This window comes from Vigna umbellata, chromosome 5 (assembly GCF_029865625.1).
Source record: "Vigna umbellata cultivar VRB3 chromosome 5, Vumbellata_1.0, whole genome shotgun sequence".
In the NCBI taxonomy this organism is placed as follows: domain Eukaryota; kingdom Viridiplantae; phylum Streptophyta; class Magnoliopsida; order Fabales; family Fabaceae; genus Vigna; species Vigna umbellata.
This window is the reverse complement of record NC_142169.1, coordinates 56523226-56548264: the sequence shown is the minus strand read 5'-3', so window position 1 is coordinate 56548264 and position 25039 is coordinate 56523226. Positions and strand designations below refer to the sequence as shown.

The 25039-nt window shown below is 34.8% G+C and overlaps 2 protein-coding genes across 2 annotated transcripts; one reads left to right on the top strand and one right to left on the bottom strand.

Annotated features, from left to right (window-relative positions):
* Positions 1-1696: 1696 nt before the first annotated feature.
* LOC124829299 (internal alternative NAD(P)H-ubiquinone oxidoreductase A1, mitochondrial-like) lies at positions 1697-5222 on the top strand. The gene is made up of 8 exons (XM_047302772.2): positions 1697-2314; positions 3032-3245; positions 3517-3677; positions 3781-3846; positions 4022-4185; positions 4327-4441; positions 4615-4794; positions 4873-5222. The coding sequence occupies exons 1-8, from the start codon at positions 1829-1831 to the stop codon at positions 5023-5025; spliced, it is 1539 nt and encodes a 512-aa protein (XP_047158728.1). The 5' UTR covers positions 1697-1828; the 3' UTR covers positions 5026-5222.
* Positions 5223-5376: 154 nt separating this feature from the next.
* LOC124829298 (jacalin-related lectin 3-like) lies at positions 5377-8931 on the bottom strand. The gene is made up of 7 exons (XM_047302771.2): positions 8785-8931; positions 8464-8667; positions 7482-7934; positions 7018-7245; positions 6549-6911; positions 6101-6322; positions 5377-5816 (listed from the first exon to the last, which is right to left on the bottom strand). Exons 1-7 carry the CDS (start codon positions 8785-8787, stop codon positions 5523-5525), a joined length of 1767 nt encoding a protein of 588 aa, XP_047158727.1. The 5' UTR covers positions 8788-8931; the 3' UTR covers positions 5377-5522.
* Between the last annotated feature and the right edge of the window lie 16108 nt (positions 8932-25039).

Sequence of the window (25039 nt, the reverse complement as noted above, 5' to 3'; positions counted from 1 at the left end):
ACTCTAATCTTCTACTTAACTTACTCGTATATAAAGTTGAAATTCTTTTATCAATCAATATAGTTGATTATTATAAAAAAGGTTAAATATGTTTTTTAATCTCTTAATTTTTAATAAAAAAAGGAATTAGTATTTTTTTTCTTCGAAATTTTAACCTAATTTAGTTCCAAACTTTAGAAAAACGTGAATTTAGTTATTTCAACTAAATTTTGTTAAATTTATTTGATGTTTCAGACACATTTCATAATATTATTTAAGTTGTTTACTCTATTTGACACATTTATGTTTCAAAGTTAGCATGTTTAAAACGTCAAATAAACTTAAAAAAATTTGGTTAAAGAAATTAAATTCAAGTAATTTTAAAGATGATAGACTAAATTGGTTTAAAGTTTTGAAGAAGAATTAATTATAAATTTAATTGAAAATTAAGAACAGAAAACATATTTAACCATTTTTTTAAATAATAAATTAAAAATATACATGTTAATCCATATTGCATTCTTAAAAATTATTTTTAAACTAAGATTTTTAAAATAAATAAATAATTCTTTAAATTAAATAAATAGTCCTTACACATATTTTAACCATTATTAAAAGTTTTTCTTAATATATTTTCAACATATTTATTATGTTAAATAATGACTTATATTTAGTATAATTTTTTTCTTTTATGATTTCTAATTACTAATTATTTAATAAAATAAAATTTTTAAAAATATGTTTTACTTTTATTTCTTAAAGTAATATTATTTAAAATATAATATATGTTTATTGATAATAAACCGTCTTATATTTGATCTTTAAAATAATTTTTATAAGCTCTAAGCAAATTGTTATAAATGTAAAGCTTACATGATAATTTACAATAGTACAAAGTTCTTTTACATCATGAATGTGATATAATTAAAATCTTTAATCAGTTAAATTTAAATATATGTGTTAGCCTCATTGTAATATTACAATCATAACATCTTGGTTAATTTTAATGTTGTTTTTCTGAGGAAGATAAACACATTAATATAAGTAAGTACAGATTATATCTTGTTTTTATATATGTTTTTGAGTAAAACACTGTTGAGATTGGGATTATTAGATGATGATGAAGCTTGGAGCATGGTTGGAAGGTCATTGAAGACAGTAAACCTTGAAGATTACAGTGAACCAACTGCAAATCCAGGCCACGATCCATGGAAGGCTTGTAATTGGGGAAATCATGTAGAAGGAAGAACTGGCTGCAATTAATTTACACCTTTTTACTGCAAATGTAATATTATCTAAAGTTATTTCACTCAATGAAGTAAATGAAATATTTGTTTTTTCTTCATAAATGCAGTCAATAATATTTATAACCTTTTATATTATAAAGGAGGAGGAAAATTATTCTAAAAATGAAAAAAAAAGTTTTTTTTTATATTTTATTGGAAATTTAAATGAGTTCAAATTTCATATCAATGTAAAAGAAAATCTAATTATTCTTAAAAAAATACACCATTAATTGGACAATAGTTGACTTTCTCATCAGCTTGTGCACCATTTTTAAAAAAATTATGGTAGAATTTAACTCATATTGTGTACATAAAATTTTTCATGCAGATAATCCTTATTATCCTTCATGAGAAATGATGTGAAGACATTTGTCAATAACAAGAGGTGGCAATGCCACCTTATGTTATAACTAAATCCAAACTTCTTCAACTGAAAACAAAACCAACATGTTTCATTTTCTGCTCCAAATCTAAATTCTGTGATGCACATCTAACAAAATCCAGTGAAACCCATTTGAGGTTGAGACCAAAGAAACAAACATACAAGCTAGGATTATTCATTCATGGCTTTGTTAAGAAACCTCTGCACCAAGTTTTCCACCATGATGAAAGCATCATCATCATCATCATCATCATCATCACTAACAAGAACTCAAACACCCAAAAACGCATACTCATTCTCCTTCACTTTCCTCTCCCACTTCAGCACCAACCCAGTTGAGGAAAAGCCTTGTGTTAAGCCCGTTGTTGAGTATTCGGGTCTGGAGCCAACAAGGGCCCATGAGAAACCACGTGTTGTGGTGCTGGGCTCAGGGTGGGCCGGGTGCAGGCTCCTCAAGGGCTTGGACACGAGTGTGTATGACATAGTTTGTGTTTCACCTCGTAACCACATGGTGTTCACCCCCCTGTTGGCCTCCACTTGTGTTGGAACTCTTGAGTTTAGATCTGTTGCTGAACCCATTGGAAGGATCCAACCTGCTATTTCCAGAGAACCTGGTTCTTATTTCTTCCTAGCCAATTGTACTCACATTGATGCACATAACCACATGGTGTGTATGTTTGTGTTAACTACTTTTCTCTTCTTCTTATATATCAGTGTTTTCTTGCACTGAAGTTTTATCAGTTTCTAAGTTAGCACTTGAAGACAATGTATCTTTGAACAAATTTCTCTATTAAGTCCTTCTAGAGTAACAAAAATAAGAAAAATACTTATTTAGCTAATTTGGAAAGACTCTTTCATATAGCTTGTTTAAAGATTTTAATTTTAACTTGGGCATAAGCTAGTTTGTAAAAGTTTCTTATGTAATCTATACAAATTTTTTTTTGTGGAAAAATTCATTTCGTTTTTATTTGTGGTTTTCTCTCCCAAAAGTACTTCTATAGGAAACTTGTTGAAACAAGTCTTTATGCCTAATTATTTTCTTTGCATTTGAAGTAAATTTGTTTTGACCTTCTAAATAGAAAAAATAATTTTGGAAAATTAGATTTTTGAAGAGGGTGTCAACAAAAGTGGTGAGAAAGAGTAACGTGATGTTATCTACTTTTAGGAACTACAAATAGATTTTTTTTGAAGATGTGATTAGTTTTATCTTCAATTTGAAGGACTACAAAAATTTTAAAGATTAAAAATATAATTAAGCATTTGATTTAATTATAACTATTGTTGGATTCATGATGTTAAAAAGGGTTGTGATTGGTTGGACTTGAAAGATTGGTATCATAGCAGTGTGGCTTAGTTATGGAGAGTTTGGTGCTTGATTTTGAAGGTGCACTGTGAGACTGTAACTGAGGGAGTGGAAACAATAGCTCCCTGGAAATTCAGAATCTCATATGATAAGCTAGTCATTGCATTAGGATCACAGCCTTCCACTTTTGGAATTCAAGGAGTCAAAGAACATGCCTTTTTTCTCAGAGAAGTTCACCATGCACAGGAAATTCGTAGAAAGCTCCTCCTCAACTTGATGCTCTCTGATGTTCCAGGTCTGTTAAACAGTAGTGTTACTATGTTAGAAAAATATTGAGTCATCATAATTTTTTTATTACTGTTATTTTCTCCCTTTTCAACTTAAAAAAGTTATATTGTCAGCTAATCATTGGATAATTATTGTATGACCTTTTAGATAATTATTGTAAAAATCAATAAACCTGACACACACGACAGTATGACAGTATATCATTGGATAACAGTGTAAAAGTATTTTTCATACATGATTTGCTCTTTAATGTTTGGTTGTGCTTTGTTTGTAAGCAGGAATTTCTGAAGAGGAAAAACAAAGGCTTTTGCACTGTGTGGTTGTGGGGGGTGGTCCTACTGGAGTTGAGTTCAGTGGTGAGCTTAGTGATTTTATCATGAAAGATGTTCGTCAAAGATATGCCCATGTGAAGGACTACATTCGTGTCACCTTAATTGAAGTATGCTAAGCATCATTAGATATATGATTTGTGAACTTGTGGAAGCCAAAATTGTCTGATCAGGTAGTTTATGTTGTTAACCAATTCATGCATGCTTTGTTAGGCAAATGAAATATTGTCTTCATTCGATGACCGGCTTAGGCGATATGCTACCAAGCAATTGACAAAGGTGAAATATATTTTTGATGAAAAGTCATTTCATTTATTTGAATATTCATTTTACTATATGTCACTCTTGATCACTGTAGTCCTGTCTGAAGCTGGTTGACAAGCTAAACTAGCAAGTTGTTCTACTTTTCTGTATTCGTTTCATTATATTTTGCCAATATTGTAGTCTCTCTCAGTCAGGAGTTCGTCTTGTTCGTGGCATTGTGAAAGATGTTAAAGCTCATAAGATTGTTCTTAGTGATGGTTCTGAGGTTCCATATGGGTTGTTGGTATGGTCCACTGGTGTTGGTCCATTGCCTATAATTCAATCCTTGGATCTCCCAAAATCTCCTGGAGGAAGGTTAGTTCCTGTTACTCAATATAGTTGCTTTCATTCCCTGTGACAATCTAAGCAAAGTTACAAACTAGAAGCTGATTTGAGGTATATATAGCTTTTTTATGCCATATATAAGGAAAGTTTCTGAACGATTTTGTTTCATAGGATTGGTGTTGATGAGTGGCTTCGTGTTCCTTCGGTACACGATGTGTTCTCGATAGGTGACTGCAGTGGATTTGTTGAAAGTACTGGAAGACAAACACTTCCTGCATTAGCCCAAGTAAGTGATATTGGGTTCATTGGCTTCTCCTGCACACTCCTTCATTCCTTAAATTCTTTCAATTTGTTGCTTCTGTTTTAGGCTAATGTGTAGTGTTTGTAGTTTCATCTCTGGCAAAAAAGAATGTTGTTGGCTAATGTCAGATATGATACATTGCCTTTTGAATACCACAGGTGGCAGAGAGGCAAGGTAAATATTTAGCAGCTCTGTTAAACAAAATTGGTAAAGCAGGTGCAGGCCATGCAAACAGTGAAAAAGAAATAGGATTTGGGGACCCATTTGTTTACAAGCACCTTGGAAGCATGGCAACTATTGGTAGATACAAGGCCCTTGTTGACCTTCGACAGGGCAAGGTAATGTTTATCATTACTGTGATACTGTTGTTGGTGCTTCAAAAACATTGAGTGTCTCACTTACTATGGTTCTTCCAGGAGGCAAAAGGGTTGGCTCTGGCAGGATTTCTTAGTTTTTTTATTTGGCGTTCTGCATATATCACCCGTGTTGTCAGCTGGAGGAACAGATTCTATGTATTTATAAACTGGATTTCAACTGTAGTATTCGGCCGTGATATAAGCAGACTATGAAGATCCTGTGGTAATCACTTTGACCATGATTAAGAGTTTCCCCAAGGTTTTATGTAATTAAGTAGGAACTGGCTTGAAGGACAAGCCAGTAAAACTTTGACCATGATTAAGAGTTTTCCTAAGTCCTTTTGTACATTCAGAAAACCAAGAAATCAATTTTCATGTTCATGAAATGTACATTAATATCAGTTCAGTTACCTAAGTGTTCTGTAGAAGGACTGTTCGGATAGAAGTTAAAGTAACCTTTAGGAGTTTTGGTATTATAAATCTAAGAAAAAGTTTGCAGAAGTTCCTTTTAATTTTGTATCAAAATATACTCTTAACCTTTTCAGCATCGATAAGAGTCAAACAGAGGCTAACTAACATTATATTAATTCACATCGTATAGCAAATCTTACAGTTGGTTAGAACATTCGCCAAGCATTATTTAGATAGTATACAAGTAATCATGCTATTTCAGCTCATTGCTCTTCATATTCATTATTGTTCTTCACAAATCAAAATAGCTTGAAGAAGGATAACTTTGAAGTTTTCTGACTTCCTAGCCAGTGTTGCATATGGACACCAATGGCATCCAGATACATGCTACTCCTCCCATGCAAACCAACGACCTTACCCTCTGTTTTGGTTGAAGTGAAATATTTCCCTACTTCATCACCAAATGGACCATACTGTCCTCGACTAGTATGGAATGTGAGTGACTTTATGATTGTAGGTTGTTCATTAGCAGTGATTGAACCATAATAGCCAGATATGCAAGTCACTACCTCATTTGGGTACTCCAGTTTGATCTGAAACCAGAATAGCCATGAGTTAGACTAAGAATGCAAAGTGTAGTTAATTTTGCTGCTATAACAGAAGGAATGTGGTTAAAACATGAGTTTAATATCTAGCACTCTCATGTAAAACTATTTATACAGAAATCATGGTGGATATGATTTATAGGATAGTTATTCAAGAGTTAACGAAATTACTAAACAAAGTAATTTATGATTGGGTAACAGTGTAATTTTCTACTATATTCATGTACTGTTTACCCTTGAAGTGGGAAAATAACATCGATTCAGAATCATACCCGATGCATGCTATTTCCTCCATTACCACCATGTTTTACAGACCACACAGATTGCTTATATCTATCATACTCAATTTGAATTGAGCAAATTCCTTCAGGTGCTCTTGTCAAATAAATCTGTTTAATCCCAGAAAAAACTCCATCATCCCAAGGTCTACCTCCATCCCCACCCCATGGACCTGGTCCACATGGGGCTGGTTCTTTAATCACACAACGAGAAACCTGTGATGTGAAATACAGAACAAAAGTGAATAGAATATCCACACCCCTTCAATATACAGGCTAAAATATTCACTTGTTCATATAGTTGTTTTCATTCTAAACTGTAGTAACTATACAAAATTTGTAGCATTAGTCCTATGCATAAAAATTAAGTTTGGTCCATGCCATTAACATAGAGACTAAATGAATGGTTAAACCTTAAATACAAATGGTGTTCAACGAATACCTGTTCAATTGGTGCTGATTTGGCAACAATTGCCAGTTGAGGATTGTCTGTATCAGTAATAGTTGGTTCTCTTGACGTGATTTCCATTGAAGCAGGAGCTGCCACTGGCACTATTACTTTTCCTTCTATTGTATGCACACCAAGAGAATCTAGAAATAAGCCACTTCTACCATGAAAACCAACAACCTTCCCTTCTCTAAGTTTTGTTGTGAAATAAGTTCCATGTTCATCTCCAAATGGACCATAGGACTTTTTGGTGGTGTGAAAAGTCAGTGACCTTATAACAGCAGGCCCCATGTACATCAGAGATCCAAAGTAGCCAGTTACATGTGTTAGGACTTCATATGGAAAATTAAAGACTATCTGCAACATGATGCACAACAAATGGTATAAAAGTAAAAATATCAATTCCACTGTCTAGTTTATTAGGTAAAAGTATACTACAAAGGTTTTCTAACTCCTAGTTTACCTTTTCATGTTTGAATCCTCCAGTCCCTCCATGTTTGTATCCCCATACTGCATCCCCATCAAGATCATACAAAATTCTAATCCATACAATTCCAACATTTCGGGACACGTCAATTTGTCTAACTCCTGTGTAGGGTCCATCATCAAATGCATATCCACCAGTACCACCCCATGGTCCGTATGTGACTACTCCTTCAACCATTGATGGTGCCCTCTCCACAAAGACTACCTGAAATGAATATAAATTCTTAGTTTCATTTCATGCAATTCAAACGACAGCTATGTTTAAATCAATTGAAGGTGTAAACTATAGTGGAATGATACTTGTTTCAGTGTTTGCATTGTTTAAAATAGGAATGAAACAAAACTTGATGGAGTGCATTTCATTATGCATGGCTGAAGTTGAAAAGAAAATTAAGCAACATTTCAGAGAGAATACTCATGAAAACTCTTTATCTGTATTACCTTTTCTTTTGGCTCAATGTTGTCTGGTTCTTTGAAGCTTGAAATCTTCACGGTTGGAGCTTTTCCAAAATCATCTTTCTGTTTTACAGCAAGAACTATATCAAAGCCTTGGCCAACACTTCCTTGTATTACACTATAATTACCATTCTCAGGAGTGTTAGTCATGTAGCTCTGTGAATAAGACAAAGCTTTGGAAGGGCTTGGTTGCTGAGAGGACTTGAGATTGACTCCAATGGCATCAACGTGCCAACCATACCTGCCATGGAACCCAACAATCTTCCCACCTGTCATTGGCAACGAAAAATATGTCCCTTGTTCAAGTCCAAACGGTCCATAGATTTTCTTGTTACTCTCAAAACTCAGAGACCGAATGAAGATTGGTCCCCGTTGGCTTAAGCTACCGAAGTATCCATCAATTGATGTTAGGAATTCATCTGGGTAATCAAGCTTGATCTGGAACACAATCACAATATGATGCATGAGTTTCCTACGTAGCAAAGAAGCACAAACACTTCATGATTGTAAACAATAAATTTTGTAAATGTTAGACTTATATATACACCTGGAATAATCTTATAAAATACTTATACTAATACATGGAGCAAAATTCAATTAATTAGAAAAACTGTAACACAGTATTTAGTTTACAATAACTTCAATTTGTTTGGAAAACAATGAACAACTCTTTCTTATTATTTAATTAAGATTTGTGTCTTAAGTTAATTTGATAATTTGTATTATGACATGTCCATGTTATATCAATTCTCGGTCAACTTTCTTAAGGTTTTGCTGCAATCGTAAGGTTTTCGTACTCTCTGACTTCACTTACAGTCACATCAGTAGTATTTGTTCATAACATACCATAACATCAAGCGTTGCAATGAAAATGCAATTGTAACATCAATTTAAAACCTCAGTTTCTAGGTTACAAGTAGCATACTTCTAATTTCAACATGAACAATTACGGTCACAAAAAATTTACCTTGTCAATTTTGTAGCCTCCACTTCCTCCATACTTGAGTGACCAGTTAGATTTCCCATTCTCGTCATATTCAATCTGGATGGAGTCAATTCCTTCTCCATGACTTATCACCAATTGCCTAACTGTTGAATACACACCATCATCCCAACGGTATCCTCCCCTGCCTCCCCATGGTCCAACTGATACAGGTTTCTCCTCAAAACTCTGCACAAAACATCATTCAGTTCTAAGGTGTTAGAAAAGTAAGGCAAAAAAAGAGGTTGAAGAGCACAAAAAAGAGTTGATTCATGAATAACAAAAACTTCTTTAAGTTTGCAATACCATCTTCTTGTGCTTGTGAGAAGAGAGACAAATAGAGAAGTTGAACTGTATTTATGAAAGCAAAAGGGTGTATTTAGGGAGTAATTAAGAGAAGTTTATGAAAAAAAAAAGGTGCATTTAGGGTGTGCTTAAGAGAAGCTTATGGAGAGAAAAAGGAGCATTTATTCTTGACAGGTGACTATGTAGAAGAAGTTAATTGGAATGCACCACGGAGGGGAAGAGTTGAAAGCAAGGGAATCAGGTTCTCCATAGAAACGAGTCTCGTGTTTCCAGACATTGACAGTTTCATGTGTGACAGTCACATTCACATAACAGTGTTTTCCCACAATCTTATTCTCCATTTTCACAACAAAATGCTGTGTGAAATTCATGGAACTTTCTATGTTACATTAAAGTTCATACTTGGAATATTTGTACAGGTGCCGTCCATCTATGATGGAATATTTAAAGTTCACAGACCAATGCATTCATTGTGATAATATAAGATACCACATTAATTAAAAAACCAAATTATACTTAAAGTATTTAAGAAAAGGCTCATCTTCAAAATCGCAGTGATCACATTGATGTTGATGAAAAACTGAATGATGATTCTTTTAGAAAGCGAAAGAAATGGGATGTTTCCTAGTTTAATTATAGAGATCAATTCCGGTTTTCTTACTTCTTTTTTTTAGTTGAATAAAACATGAGCAAGCAAACCTTGTCTTACAACTATTAATTATATAATTAAATAAATTTTATAATAAAGACATTTTTTATTTAATATATTATGACTAAGTTGGCAAATTGTTAAGGTGATTCATTAAATTGATAACTGCTCAGTAAAATCATTAATAACTAAAAAATTGGTGTATGGTAGAAAGTTGTTAAGCTAATTTATTGAATTATAAATATTTCATAAAATTATTAGTTAAAGTAACTAATAAATAGTGCTTTCAAAATGGACATTCGGTCCACCATGAGTTTGAGCTGGATTGAGTTTGAAAAAAATATAATTCTTTTATACGGGTTTGTTTTCAATCCGGCTCACCCGAATTGAACCCATCTAATTTAATTTAATTATTTATTATTTTGTGTTCCAATATTATTAGTTAACATTTTTTTTATTATATCGTAGATGAGAAAAAAAAAAGATATTTCAAGAAAGGAAAATAGATTTATCTATTCAAGACTTTAATATTATAAAAGGACAAGTGATACAAAAATTATCAATATTCAAAACTTATTTGTTCGTCTTTTGCGCTTGTTTTTGGGTTACGCTTAGATTGTATGATATTTTTTTATATTTTGAGTTGTCTTTGGAGTTTAACATCATTTTAGAGTGAAATTTATTTAGATTTGAATTCAAAAAAAATTATAATTTTTTATTTAAAAAAACTTATAATTAAGTGAGCTAGTGAACCAACTCATTTAATTCACCAACCCGTCGTGGGTTGAGCCAAGTTCAAATTTTTTCAATTTGCTAATAAGTAAGCTGGGTTAGGATGACTCATTAAGTGACCAACTCGCGGTGGACTGGGCTGGGTCGAGCCTACTTACCTATTTTGACAACTCTACTAATAAATATAAATGATGGAATTAGATATTTATATTATAACTTTTTGTAAATTTTATATTTTTATTGGCAAAATATATTGAGAGTATTTCTAACTTTAATTAATTTTAAACTCTTGTAATATAAGTTTATAGATGAGTAATTTTAATAATAACTATTTCTATTATCAATCATAATACGTTAAATATTAGAATATTTCTGATCACATTTAAAACAAAGTAAAAGTAAACGTACTTAAAAAAATAGAATATTTAAAATAATGCAAAAATACTTAAAATACACCCTTTACTATACAAAATATATAAAAATAAACAAATTTACCATATATTAATATGTCAAACTATAATTATCATATTGTAAATAATATAACAGTTAAAATAAAGTATATGATCTTACTCGGATTTTGAGTTGGACTTTGCGGACAAATGACAATATCTCTAGGTTATTTGATGACTCTTTATGTTTGGAGAGGGCTTTCTCGTTGTTGAGAGGGGAAGATTCACTTGCAAAGAGTCTCTAGTGCTCAAGTCAGTAAAATTGTTAAGATCTATTATACGAGGGTAATTATAAAGTATCAAGTGTGTATCCCTTAAGGGTTACTACTATATTTATTAGATCAACATGAGTTGTGGGACTATGTCCCTATTATCATAACACTTACCTTGGAAGTATAATAACAATATAATAATAAAAAAAGATAAATAATAATCAACATGCCAAACTATTGAGATTTAGTTATAATATATAAATATGACCCAAATAGGTTTAGGTTGCTTCATAACAAGAACCTTAAATGACCTTATTGGGTTGTGCACTTAATATGCCTTTAGTAAGTCTCTTTAGTCTCAGGAGTTTGGTTTAGGTCGAGTTGTGTGACTTGCAAATGGGGTTGGTCATTCAACTGAGTTCATAATTAGGTTATTTGGCCATGCTTTGCAAGTGGATTGGCCTCGAGGCCAAGTTCTAATATACAAGTTGGCCTTTGGATCGAGCTTTGAGCTTTTAAGTAATTTAAGCCTTGTGATTGAGCTCTTATATGAGTTTCAAAGTAATTATGGCCTTCTGGTTGAGCTCTTACTAGGCTTCAAAGTAATTTTGGCCTTTTGGTCAAGCTTTTATATGAGTTTCAAAATAATTTTTGCCACGTGGGCCGAGCTCTTATGTGAGCTTCAAATAATTCTAGCCTTGTGGTTGAGCTCTATCCAATCTTCAAAATAATTCTAGCCTCATGGTCAAGCTCTTATATGAGCTTTAAAGTAATTTTAGCCTTGTGGTCAAGCTCTTATTTGAACTTCAAAATAATTTTGCCCTTGGGGTTGAGCGTTATCCGTGCTTCAACGTAATTTTGGCCTCGTGGTCGAGCTCTATTCGTGCTTCAAAGTAGTATGGCCTTGGGGTCGAGCTCTCTTTAAGCTTATAGTAGTATGGCCTCGATGAGTTTAAAGTAATATAGCCTCGACGTCGAACTCTCACTAAGCTTAAAGTAGTATGGCCTCAGGGTCGATCTCTCTTTGAGCTTAAAGTAATATAGTCTTGGGGTCCAGCTTCATTTGAGTTTAAAGTAGTATGGCCTTAGGGTCGAGCTCTATCTGAGCTTAAAATAATATGGCCTTTGGGCTGAGGTCTCTAAGGTTAAAGTAATTTGGTCTTAGGGTTAAGCTCCTTAACTAGCTATTCTGTCAAACTATTTAGAAGTGGTGACCATAGAGGTCAAGTTGTTTATAAGTGGTGGTGATAGAGTTCGAGCTCCTTGATGGTTACAAGGTCAAGCTCTTTGGAAGTTTGTCATTCGGTCGAGCTCCTTGATGACTGTAGGGCTGAGCTCTTCAGAAGTTTAGCCATTTGGCCAAGCTTCTTTATGGCTTTAAGACCGAGCTCTTTACGAGTTTGGCCATTCGGTCGAGCTCCTTGATGACTATTGGGGTCGAGCTTCTTGATGGAAGTGAAGGTCAATCTCTTTAATTGGCCCTGAGGTTGAGCTCCCTAAGTGGTCGGGCTCTTTTCATCTTTGTTTGGGTATGGCCTTTCCACCTTGTTTTGTTGATTTTAGGCCATCATGGCCTGTTGTTTCCATTTCAAGACGAGCTTTTGCTTTGTGTTGTTGATTTGAGGCTATCTAAGGCTGGTGCCATCACAGGTTTCATTTTGGAATTACCGATCTTCATGCATTATTTACTCTAATACTACTTTGTAGTTTTGTTTTGACTAAGGTTTGGGTGACGACTTTGGGCATGATATCATTGTTTGCTTTGACTGAGTTAGATGCCAACTTCGGCATGACTTCGTGTTTGCCAAGCTGGATAACATTTTGGTGTTCTTGGTGTTTTGGTATTTATTTGGAATGTCTTGGTACTTATTGAGCATGGCTCTCTATCCTCCCCTGAGTCTTCTCCATGCTTAATTGTCTTAATACTCTTTGGTCATGGCTCTCTACCCTACCCTAAGTTTTCTTCATGCTTAGTTGTCTTTGTGCTCTCTGGGCATGACTCTCTGCCCTCCTCGGAGTCTTCTCCATGCTTAGTTGGTGTGTTGTTTTTCTCTTGAGGATCTTGGAGTAGGAGTGGTTAAGGTAGAGAGGCAAGGGTGGCCTCGGTGTTTGAGGTAAGGATGTTTTATTGATGTTTTATTGTTGTTTAAGGTCTATCTTTTGTGTACCTTCTTCTAATAAAGTGGTCGCCTTATGAATTATTGTGGCTCTAATAATAAGGAGTTGGGCTATTGCACTATTTGAATTGGATGTAGGTGTGGTAGGGCTAGAATTTTTTCGTGTTTGAGCATTGCATGGATCATATCAATACTTGGTCCAATTTGGGTGTCCTTTCTTTTATTTGGAGGTCCATCAGGAAAGGGTGGTCTAGGTAGAGGCGTCAATTTGGCTGGAAGAGGCTGAGAGGATGGCTTTTACCATTGAATTTTTAGGACATTTTGAGACACTGTTTGGTCTTGTATAGTTTCTTTTATGTTGTTTTGAGTGGGCTACTCTGCATTTTTATTTTGTTTGTTCTTTTTTTCTATGGACCCATTGTTTGTGTCGTGGATCAGGAGTTTGCGTCGTGTTTCATGGACTCGGGTTTTGTTGAGTTACCATTGTGTATGGACACTAGGCCATTGTATTTTTGTGTTTTGTATTCAGGTATTAAAAGTGAAGAATAGTGCCTAGTCATGTCGCATTCTTGAGGTTGGGCTCCTTTGGTGAAGTTGGGTTCCTACGGTACTTCTGGTAGTATGTCGTGTTGTGTAGCCTAGTATGGTTATGAGCTTGGATGTGCACCATTTTTAGGCCAGAATGTATATGTATTTAGGTACGCAACACACTGTAAGGCTAGGCTTTAGAGAGGCCATGTTATTTTCTGTTTTGATATATGTTGCTCTTGCATTCGAGCATTATGATGTCAAGTTGCCTTTTTATTTAGGTGCACGACGTACTGTAAGGTCGAGATGCTTTCTAAGTTGGGTGTATTCATGCTTAAGTGCTAAAAGGCCAAGTTTATACTATATTTGGTCTAATTTGAGTAGCATGATGTTTATTTTGTGTTGAAGTTTATTGAATAAGGATGACAACCTGGCCAGAAAGAGCGGAAGGATGACTCTAGTGTCAGGCCACCTTTAGAGATTGTTACTTTGAGTTTGTGATGTTGGATTTTGTTGATTTTTTTTTATATTGTTGTGTCGATTTCTGAGATTGCTTCTTTTCTGTAGTTTCTGCACTTAGGTGCTCCTTAAGTAGGGCACTACTGCCATGGTGTTTTCTCATTAATCCAAGGTTGTTTCTTATGATCATTGTTCCTATTTAGTGTTGCCTTCTTTGTGGACTTTAATGTTGCTAATCATTGTTGTCATCTTCGTGGACTTTATTATTTCCATCTCCGTGAACTTTATTATTGCCATCTCTGTGGACTATGTTGTTTCCATCTTTGTGGACTTTGTTGTTGCCATCTCTATGGACTTTGTTTTTGCCATCTTTGTTGATTTTATTGTTTGCCATCTTTGTGAGTTTCATTATTTGTTATCTTCATGAACTTTGTTGTTGTTATTTAATGACCCAAATGCCTCGTTTTGCGGGATTAGAGTGCTTTGTTTGTGGAATGATATAGGTTGAACGCTTGTCCTATTTTTCTTTCCTTTGCATGTCTTTTCTATAATTTTTTGAATAAAGGACAAAGAAAATAATTTAAACAATATCATGAATTTGAAGTAAAAATTCTAAGGATATAATTTTTTGCTTATTTCTTTCGATGTTATTTTTGTACCATCTTAGTGGTCTTTCCTCAGTGAATGTTTTGTCCTCACCTTTTGATTCTTGTCTTAGGGTAATCTTGGTTGGTATTTTGATTTGTAGCAAGAAACTCAGTTGTTAGGAAGTCGTGTTCCTCCATACTCATTGAGTTTTTACCTGTGATGTTGTGTCGTGGTCAATAGTTTTGTCGAGCACATCCTTGTACTTGGGCATAAATGAGTTGTACTATCGTGCTTTGAGGTCAGGCTATGTTCTCTGATGACTCGGCTTCGCAGCTAAGTTACGCTTTTTTTAAGGTCGAGCTTCATAACCGAACTACGATCCTTTGATGGTTGAGCTTCATGGTCGAACTACAATATTCTAGTGGCCGCTCTCTAATGGCCGAGCTACGCTTTCTATCGACCATATCGTGCAACTTGCTTTGAGGTCGGGTTGTGTTCTACGACCATGTTGCACGATTGAGCTTTTACCTGGTGCCCCAAGATGGTAATTATACTTTGCTTTCTTTTTATACTTGGGTGCATGCGAGTTTATTTTTTGCAGTCGACAATGGAATGTTGGGTTTTTCTTGTTCACATGCTCAAGTGGCTCTTGTACTTAACGGGTTGTGAGAATGAATTTCTCTCTGTTTCGTTGTTTCTCGACCTGTTGTTTTATATCGAGCTAGCTCATACCTATATAGGTGGGATTCTTTGTTAGAGGACTTGAATCTTTTATTGGCCGGGCTCCGTGACCAATCATTGTTCTTTGGTGGTCGAGCTTTGTTCGCAATCGTGCCCTAGGATGATAGTTGTGCTTTGTCCTCCTTTCATGCTCACCTACTGAGTTAACTACTGTGCTCGGAAATGGGAATGTCGAGCTTGCTCTATACTTGATCTGGTTCTTTGAGTTGTCTGTTAGTAACTTCAAATGCTACATTTGTGGGCTTACAATTTGGTATCTTTGTTGCCTCGTTCGAGCTCTTTTAGGTACCACATTTGTGGTGTTATCAGAAATATAAATTGAAAGATATATCTAAAGGAAACAAGTGTAATTATTCACCTGTAATATGTTTTTAACTTTATGGTGTTCTAAGCTTGCCTCTTAGCTCTTCTAGTTTGTAGGCTCCATTCTGGAGTTGGGAGCATTAGCTAAGTTGGCACCATTTGCAATATAGCATGTGGCATTTGTAGCAGTTTGTTTCTATCTTGCGTTGTGGTAGGACTTAGAGGTGATCGAGCTCATCCTTGACAGGTCGAGTTATAGGGTCGAGATCGTCTTCTACAAACCGAGTTGTGGGACCGCAATCATCTCTACAAGCCGAGCTGTGAGGCTAGGTCATCCTCTACAGGCTGAGTTGTAGGGTCGAGATAATCCTTTGCAGGTCGAGGTCTTGCATGTTGGGTTGTTGTCTCAAAGGTCAGCATTGAGGAGGTCAATCTCGGTCATCTTTGGATTCTCGTTGGGCTCTTGGGCTGTGAAGCTTGACTAGTCGAGCTCTACGATTGATGTCACACTTGAGAATAAAGTTAGGGTTCATATCATGCTTCCTTGAAGAAGATGACGTCCATAAAGGAATATTGACTTCGTCAGGGGCGATGTGAGCAAGGTGGAGCTAAATGAGTGAAACAGAAAGTGTGATGGTTGATCTTTGGCAGTGTTGCCGGACATCACAATGGTCCTTGTCAGTGAGTATGGATGAACGACGACTCTATATTTTGGTTCCATGGTAACGTCCTGTTAATGCTATGGCGATCTCACCTTTATGTTTCTGAAACAAAAAACAAAAGTTCATGTTGGACAGTGGTGGGTATGGTTGATGGTGGTCGTACCCTCCATGGAAGAACCCAACATGTGTTTTGTAGGTGGATGGAGTGGAAGTCTGAGTTCGAGCCTCTCCTCTACAACTATATCGTCAGTGTGCATAAAAGATATATAGACATCTTTTACCTGCAAGTGTTAGTAGGATGGTGGAGTCCATGCTTCCGATGTTGCCTCCATCATCAAAAGGAATGTCTATGATTTAATTAGGATTAACATTTGTTACAATGATGAACGGTGGTTAAGACTGAAGAGGTGGTTGTTACTTTTTTAGGTTGTTCATGCTATTATTATGCAGAGCTTCAATTGTTGCATGCGTTATTCATTGATCTTGAGCGTAGACTTTGTGGACAAATGACAAGATCTTAACGATAATTTGATAGCTCCATCTATTCGGAAAAGGTCTCCTTATTGCTAAGAAGGAAAAATTCACTTGTAAAATCTCTCTAATATTCAAGTCAGTAAAAGAACTAAACTTTATCATATGAAAGTTTAAGTTACTTCATGATGAAAAACCTTAAATGAATTTATTAAATAATGCACTTAATATATTTTTTGGATTGGATAAAAGTAATATATAAATTATATAATCTAAATAACAGCAATAAATTCTTTTTCTATTATACTCAATATTCTATTTATAAGATATTAAACAATATTTTATATAAAAATAAAAAAATAATATCGTACTTTATAAGTGGATAAAAAATTAAAATAAAATCATATTTGATATAATTTATACTAATTCTCCTTTCATTTTTATTTTTTAAATTTATCTTTTAAATTAAATTAATTAAAATAATTATTTTATCAATTTTATCATTTTTTTAATTTTATTGTTCTTTTTAATTTCATTATTTTTTACACTTGATGTTTTTAATTATAAAACTACTTATAAAATAAAAAAAATTATAAAATTTGTTCATATTTAATTTTATAATCATAATAATAACAACATAAAAATAATAATTTTATTATGATAAAAAATTAAGTAGTAGATGTGTTTTAAAAAGATAAACTTAATAAATATTTTAAGGTTAGAATAAGAATTAATATATGTAACTAAATTTCACTAACATATTTGAAGTACAAAGACAAGTTTTATTTTCATTTTTTATAGGCTCTGTTGTTCGGTATTATTTATATGATTTATATTTACATAATAAAATATATACTTTAAGATAAAAAGTAATAAATTTTATTTCCTCGAGTTAAGGCTTTAAATTTTTTTAATAAAGATTCTTATAAAAATTAAATATTAAATTTATAATCCTAAACTCGAATTTACATTATAAATGTTTAGAAAAACTAAAAACTAGTTGAGATTAAAAACCACTTTAACGTGCGAAGCACATCCTTCTAACCATTTTAAAAGTAAAAACTTTATATCCAAACTGTAAAAAAAATTATAAATGATATTAGGATTGTATTAATTTCTTCATAAACTTCTTTTAAGAATAAATTGTTGCTAATAATTATAAGGGTTAAATATGTTTTTAGTCCCTAAACTATTGACCGTTTCTGGTTTTCGTCCCTCTTCCAAAGTAAGGTACAATTTAGTCCTCAATATTTAAAAAACGTTCGTTTTAGTCGAAAAAACGAACGTTTTGAGGACTAAAACGAGGACTAAAAACAAAATTTTGAGGACTAAAACGAACGTTTTTCTAAAGAATGAGGACCAAATTGTACCTTACTTTGGAAGAGGGACGAAAACCAGAAACGACCAATAGTTTAGGGACTAAAAACATATTTAACCCTAATTATAAACTTATATAACAAACAATGATATTATCCATCAAAACTAAAAACAGAAATCATATATTGTTATAATAATATACGTGAATAATAAATGTAATAGAAAAACAAATTCAGGATAATATAAAGTATCCATCCATGTTTTTACTTCATCTAGTCTTTAAAAATATATTCTAACATAAGATTTATATTAGAATAATAATTTTATCCATAATTTTTATATAACAATTCAAATGTAATATAAATCCATAGTATCTAAAAAAGAGAGTTTCACGTATTCTTTTAGACAGTGAGAGGACATACAAAATTAAAATTTTGAGAAGAGACTAATTGTATTTAATTTTTTTTAGTGATGAGTTGTTGCTGGGATAATAAACTTCAATGCAAAGTATTATTAAGTGATCAAACCAATACTTAACTGATAATATTTCTTATTCAAGCTACAATATATATTTTGATCAAGAGAGTTGCGATTGATCTTTAAGAAATATTTTGCAGAAACCAAAATGGATATACAAAAATTTTGAAGTGCCAAATATATAAAATTCACAAAATTTTTATAAATTTCTTTTATATATATATATATATATAATAATATTATATATATATATATATATATAATATATATATATATATATATATAAGAAAATTGAGAGGGTTAAAGCCCCTCAAGGTATGACATTCTTCATCGTCTAAGAGTTGCATAGTTTTCTTTCTCTTATAGAAATATCATTGTTCAAGTATTATTTGGTCACTTAAATTACTAAGTTGAGTGAAATTTTGGAAAAAATTTTAATGTAACAAATAGAACATCATTCATTCAAGCATTCAATCCATTAAGTGATTTTGTATATCACTCAAAGAGATAAGTCATATTGAGTTACATAAAGTGGACAAAGTTTACTTTATTCACTAGTGCACAAAACACTTTATATAACGAATTTTTATACGAGTTATAATCCACGAGGTATAAAAAATGTTGTGATGACATAATTGTAAATAGGATAACAATTTCTATACTAGTTGTAGTTATAATCAGTATAAAAAGTAGACGCGGTGACATTTTTGTAATAAATAAGAAAAAATTCTATATCGATTATAATTATAATTGATATAGAAAATAGTTTTTTATTTATAAACACAAACCTACAACCCTCCAAATTTTGAAATCTTGCCGTAAAACCACACACACTCTAATCATGAGTCCTCTTTCCCCTGGTCAAGCCACTTTTACGCGATCATGCCATTATGAGATCACTAACTATATTGTATTGAGTTGAAATCCTCAATCTTTAAAATCCTCCACATTGTGTGTCTTCCTTCTTATCACAATCATCAATCTCAATTTCAATTTCACAGTCGAACTTAAACAAAAGAGAATTATTGTCTAACCCTTCACCTATTAGAAAGATTAGCAATATAGACTCTTTAACTCAATTTATTTGTTGGCTAACTAAACAAAAGAGAATTACTGTGTAAGTGTTGTCTGGTATTACTTACTTCAGGATTTCAGTGCGAGACAGTCGAAGCTTTTTCACTGCATCAAATATTTTCTCTGGCAAGTGTGAAGTGTGAAGTGTGCTTTTCAGTGAATTTGGATGGAGTTGAGATAAGATTTTCTCTGAACTTGAACCACATTATTTCTTGAATGATGCATTCTTCACTTCGTTAAAGGTCATGATTTCATTTGATTTCCGCTTCAAAAAAATATATTGACATGTTGGATGATCAGTTTCACCATTAACAAAACCACAAGATAAAACTCGGTCATCCTCATCAAGCCTGACACTCTTGATTGCTTGGGATGAAATGTTTTCCCCTATCATTAACCAAGGTATTAGCTTTCAGTTCATGTTTCCCAGCTGAGATTGAAGTGGGACAAGAAACTGCCAAGTGGTTGGGCTCAAAACAAATTATGCACATACAAGGACATTCTTCTAATCGTCCATATGAATCTATTTTCTTCTGGAGATCTGCCAGCTTATTCTCTGCAATTTCCGACAATTGAAAAAATTTAGAGTGAGAGTTGAAAAAATTTAGAGGTTTAATCTGAGGTTGTGATGATGGACCGTTGCGCAACGACAGTGTAGTCGTGGTGGATGGTGCGTTGAAGGTGGCGGTGGCTAGGGTTTCACTCTTAGGAGAAGATGGTGATGTTGTGACAGATGATGTGTCAAGACTATTGATGTGACACTTTTTTATTGGTTATGAAGAATGCGAGTTTCTGGACAACGTGATACACCATTAGTCACTTCAAACAAAATTTAACGCCGTTATATTTCGAAGACTAAAAATTATAGTTTCCTTAAGAAAGAGGATCAAAGTGTACCAAAGTTTGAAATAGATATTAAATTTAAAATCGCATGATAGTTGAAGGATTAAAAAGATATTTAACCAGTAAGTTATGAATCCGAAATCCATATAGAGCAAAAAAGTATCAAGAATTAATTGTTTTTTTTAACAAAGACATACTTAACATACAGTTTTAGAAGGCGTTTACTTATTCTTGTTGTGTCCATTATGAATGAATTGCTTTAACTATAATCTTGTGGAAAGATAACATATCAGCATTAAATAGAGATCTTTTTGTATGAAAATATAATACTGAACAAAATGATTACATGAATTGCTGAAGAAGCAGTTCTACTCTCTACTTTTCTTGGGAGGCTACTCTAATTGCCTTGTGAAGATTAGAAAAATAAAGTGTACCTTTTAAGGGCAACATAGAAAACTAACGCAACGCAATCAACACAATACACGTTCTAGAAATATTTTGAATTGGCAACTTGCCACAACACTTTGCCATATTTAGTTTGTTTCAATTTGACTGATCCTAAAAGTTCGGAGAACACCGCAAATGTTGTCCACTTCTGATTGGATACTCTTGTCTCCATAGGCGTGGCATCACCTCTTCCTTTGACTTTTCTCACAATTACTCTTTCCTATTTCTTTAACAAGTGGAGTTTATTTAAGGTTTTTTTATCCCTCCAAAATTACGTACAATTACTTGTTATTTTTTTCATTCTAAAATGTAGTTTAAGCTTCCTTTCAACAAGCCAAGAAATTTAATAAATTCTGAGTTTAGGTAAAATATTCATTTTTTTACTTTACATCTTTTATTATATATTATATGGATATATTAATATCTCTTTGTTCAAAGTTAGAATACTATTTTCGATGCTATTGTATAATACCTGTTTAAGGCTCTTTATCTCAATTAAGAAAGCATTCAATTCTTTCATTTTTAATTCAATTTTAAATGAATTTTTATTATATTTTTTTCAAATTTTCTGCTTTAAATAATTTTTAATATAATAAAAAATTAAAAGTAAGAAAATAATTGAAAATTTCACTTTAGTTTAACTTTTTTTTAGAATAAAAGTAAGTTATCTTTTAAAAATTAAGTATTATATAGGAATTCTATAACTCTAGTATTATTTTGATAAGGAAAACGATACTTAGACAACAAATTTTGACAACATTTGGACACAGGACGCGTGTCTAAATGTTACTGGTGCACGTGGAATTTTTTTTTAAAATCGAAGAATGATGTGGCAATGGCAGAATTGGGGCAGATTCAAATTTTTAGGGTTGTTTCGAAAATTTCAGATTCAAATGTTTTGAGAGAGAGAAAACGGAGAACATTTGATGGAGCACCTTCTCTCCTTCTTTCCTTCGAACCAGCCACCACAGCTCTCGCCAGATACGCCAAGCCAGTAGACGTTGCCGTTTTCGCTCCATCCAGTGCCGCCGGTGTCCGTCGTCTTCCACCCAGCCACGCAGTTCGGTTTGCGGGTCGCCGCATTGCCGGTGTTGGCAGACGAACCGAAGACGACATCGTCTTCCCTCCGGCCAACCAACCAAGTTTGCGTTTTGAGTATCGATTCCTCCCACCCGCTTCCTTCCCTGTGTCGGACCCTTGCGGTGGTCGCCGGACTGCCGTCGGAGCGTCGCCGGAGTGTCGCCGGACCAAAAATAGTCCCACTTGGTCCGTTCCCTTCCCTTGATGATATTTTATGGACTTGCAAATCTCTTTTGCCAGTAAACCAACTTCCTTAAATTCTACTGATTCATTGGATGGTAGAAATACATAAATTTGTTGCAATATATGCTGTCTTTTTGGACGAAGAGTTCTCTGCCTGATTTCTAATGTCGCCGGCAGTTCCCAGGAGTTTCCAAGGCCGCCACTGGCCGCAGCGTCAGATCTTGCTCCCACTCTGCTGTTGATGGTGATTTGGGAATGAGTTGTGTCGTTTCTGTATTTCTTGCAGGTTTGGTATGGTTCACGGTGGTCGGAGGTGAACGTTGAGGGTGGAGAGGATAATGATGAAGGGTGTTGAGATGGGGAATTTGGAGTGAAAAGGAAGTGTGGTTGATGGGTGGAGTTGAATTGGAAATTGAATTGGATGTTGACGAGTGAAAGGGAAATGCTGAGATTAGGAGGGTGGGTGTTTAGATTTTCAAGTTTTGATGTTGGGGAGATGAAGTGGAAGTTGGGTGGAAGGATGGTGATTGAAGATTGTGTGGTGGCCGTGAGTTTAGGATGTTGAAGATGGTGTGAAGGATGATGAATTCCAGTAGTCGTGGGTGTATTTGGGTTGTTGGGAATGGATGAAGAAAGGTGGCCGTGAGGTGTGTTGGTAGTGTTGATGGGGCACGGGTATTGGAGATGGAGAAGAAAGGGGTGAAGATTCATGAGCTGCTGGAGGTTGGCCTGCAACCATTAAATTGGTAGAAGGAATGTGAGTGTCGGTAGCTCTGATTGGTGGAATGTGAGTGTCGGTAGCTGTGGTTGGAGGGTTGCAGAAATTATTGGGTTGGTGAAGTGGGGAAAGGTAGAACTGGGGAATTCGTCCAGACGCTTGTTGTCCAGCAGAGGACGCTCGTCCACATTCGTCCAGCAGAGAAGCACGTTCGTCCCGAAAGTGGAGGCTCGTCCCAAAATTGGACGCTCGTCCCGAAATTGGACGCTCGTCCAGAAAGAACCCGTGACTCAATTATTGGAGCTTCTCTTTTAAAACCAGATCCAGAATTCACGGGAAGCAGATTTGGACGGAGAGGAGACCAGGGGAGACGCTGCAGCAGCTGCTCCAAGGGCTTCCATGGTGGAAAATCACCAATTTCCACCATCCAATCCATCATTTCTCTTTTCTATGATGTATATGTGTAGCTAAAACTCCATTTCACTGGGGTTGAGAGTAAATTTCTGAACTTCTATGTAATTTTTCTATTAATGCATGAACTTGTTTGAATTATGTGTGTCAACACTTAATTTCGTCCGGATTGACAAATAAATTTAGTTTATTGCATTTTCCCATAAAAAGACAAAAATAAAAATAAAATAATATATATGTAAAAAGAAAAAAAACAAATATAAAAATAAAAATAAAAATAAAAAAAAAACAGAGCGCTCGTCCTTGGAGATGAACCTTGGTATTGACCATTGATGTGAGTGTTCGTCCCACACCGTTCGTCCGTAGACCTTCACGATCGTTCGTCCTTTCACTGAGCGACCATTCGTCCTTTCACTGAGCGACCGTTCGTCCTGTGCCTTCGCGACCGTTCGTCCTTAGCCTTATTCAACCGTTCGTCCATCCATACCAATAGTTAATGAACGTTCGGTTTGATCCGTGTTCAACGTTCGTCCTTGATTAATTGAACGTTCGTCCTTGATGAATTGAACGTTCGTCCTTGATTAATTGAATGTTCGTCCTTGATGAATTGAACGTTCGTCCTTGATGAATTGAACGTTCGTCCTTGTTAAAGTTGAACGTTCGTCCTTGATGAAGTTGAACGTTCGGTTGGATATGTTTATTGTTGGACGTTCGGTCCTAATGCTGTTGAACGCTTGGACGTTCGGTCCTAATGCTCTTGAATGTCTTGTCTTTATTGTTGAACGTTCGGTCATTTTCATCCACGTTCGGTCTTGATGTTTGTTTTTAGTGTACATTCGTTCTCTATTGAGCGCTCGTTCTCTATGGACGTTCGTTCTCTAATGAGCGTTCGTTAATCATTCAATTGCTCTCATCATTACTGCCGCTCGTCCAAGACACTCCCCTTATACTGTTCGTCCTCATCGTTCTCCACTGCCGCTCGTCCAGATTTTCCCATTTCCACAATCTTCCAAAATCTTCGAAGGGTCCACTTTTACCTTCCCCAGTTCTACCTTTCCCCACTTCACCAACCCAATAATTTCTGCAACCCTCCAACCACAGCTACCGACACTCACATTCCACCACACATTCCACCAATCAGAGCTGCCGACACTCACATTCCTTCTACCAATTTAATGGTTGCAGGCCAACCTCCAGCAGCTCATGAATCTTCACCCCTTTCTTCTCCATCTCCAATACCCGTGCCCCATCAACACTACCAACACACCTCACGGCCACCTTTCTTCATCCATTCCCAACAACCCAAATACACCCACGACTACTGGAATTCATCATCCTTCACACCATCTTCAACATCCTAAACTCACGGCCACCACACAATCTTCAATCACCATCCTTCCACCCAACTTCCACTTCATCTCCCCAACATCAAAACTTGAAAATCTAAACACCCACCCTCCTAATCTCAGCATTTCCCTTTCACTCGTCAACATCCAATTCAATTTCCAGTTCAACTCCACCCATCAACCACACTTCCTTTTCACTCCAAATTCCCCATCTCAACACCCTTCATCATTATCCTCTCCACCCTCAACGTTCACCTCCGACCACCGTGAACCATACCAAACCTGCAAGAAATACAGAAACGACCCAACTCATTCCCAAATCACCATCAACAGCAGAGTGGGAGCAATATCTGACGCTGCGGCCAGTGGCGGCCTTGGAAACTCCTGGGAACTGCCGGCGACATTAGAAATCAGGCAGAGAACTCTTCGTCCAAAAAGACAGCATATA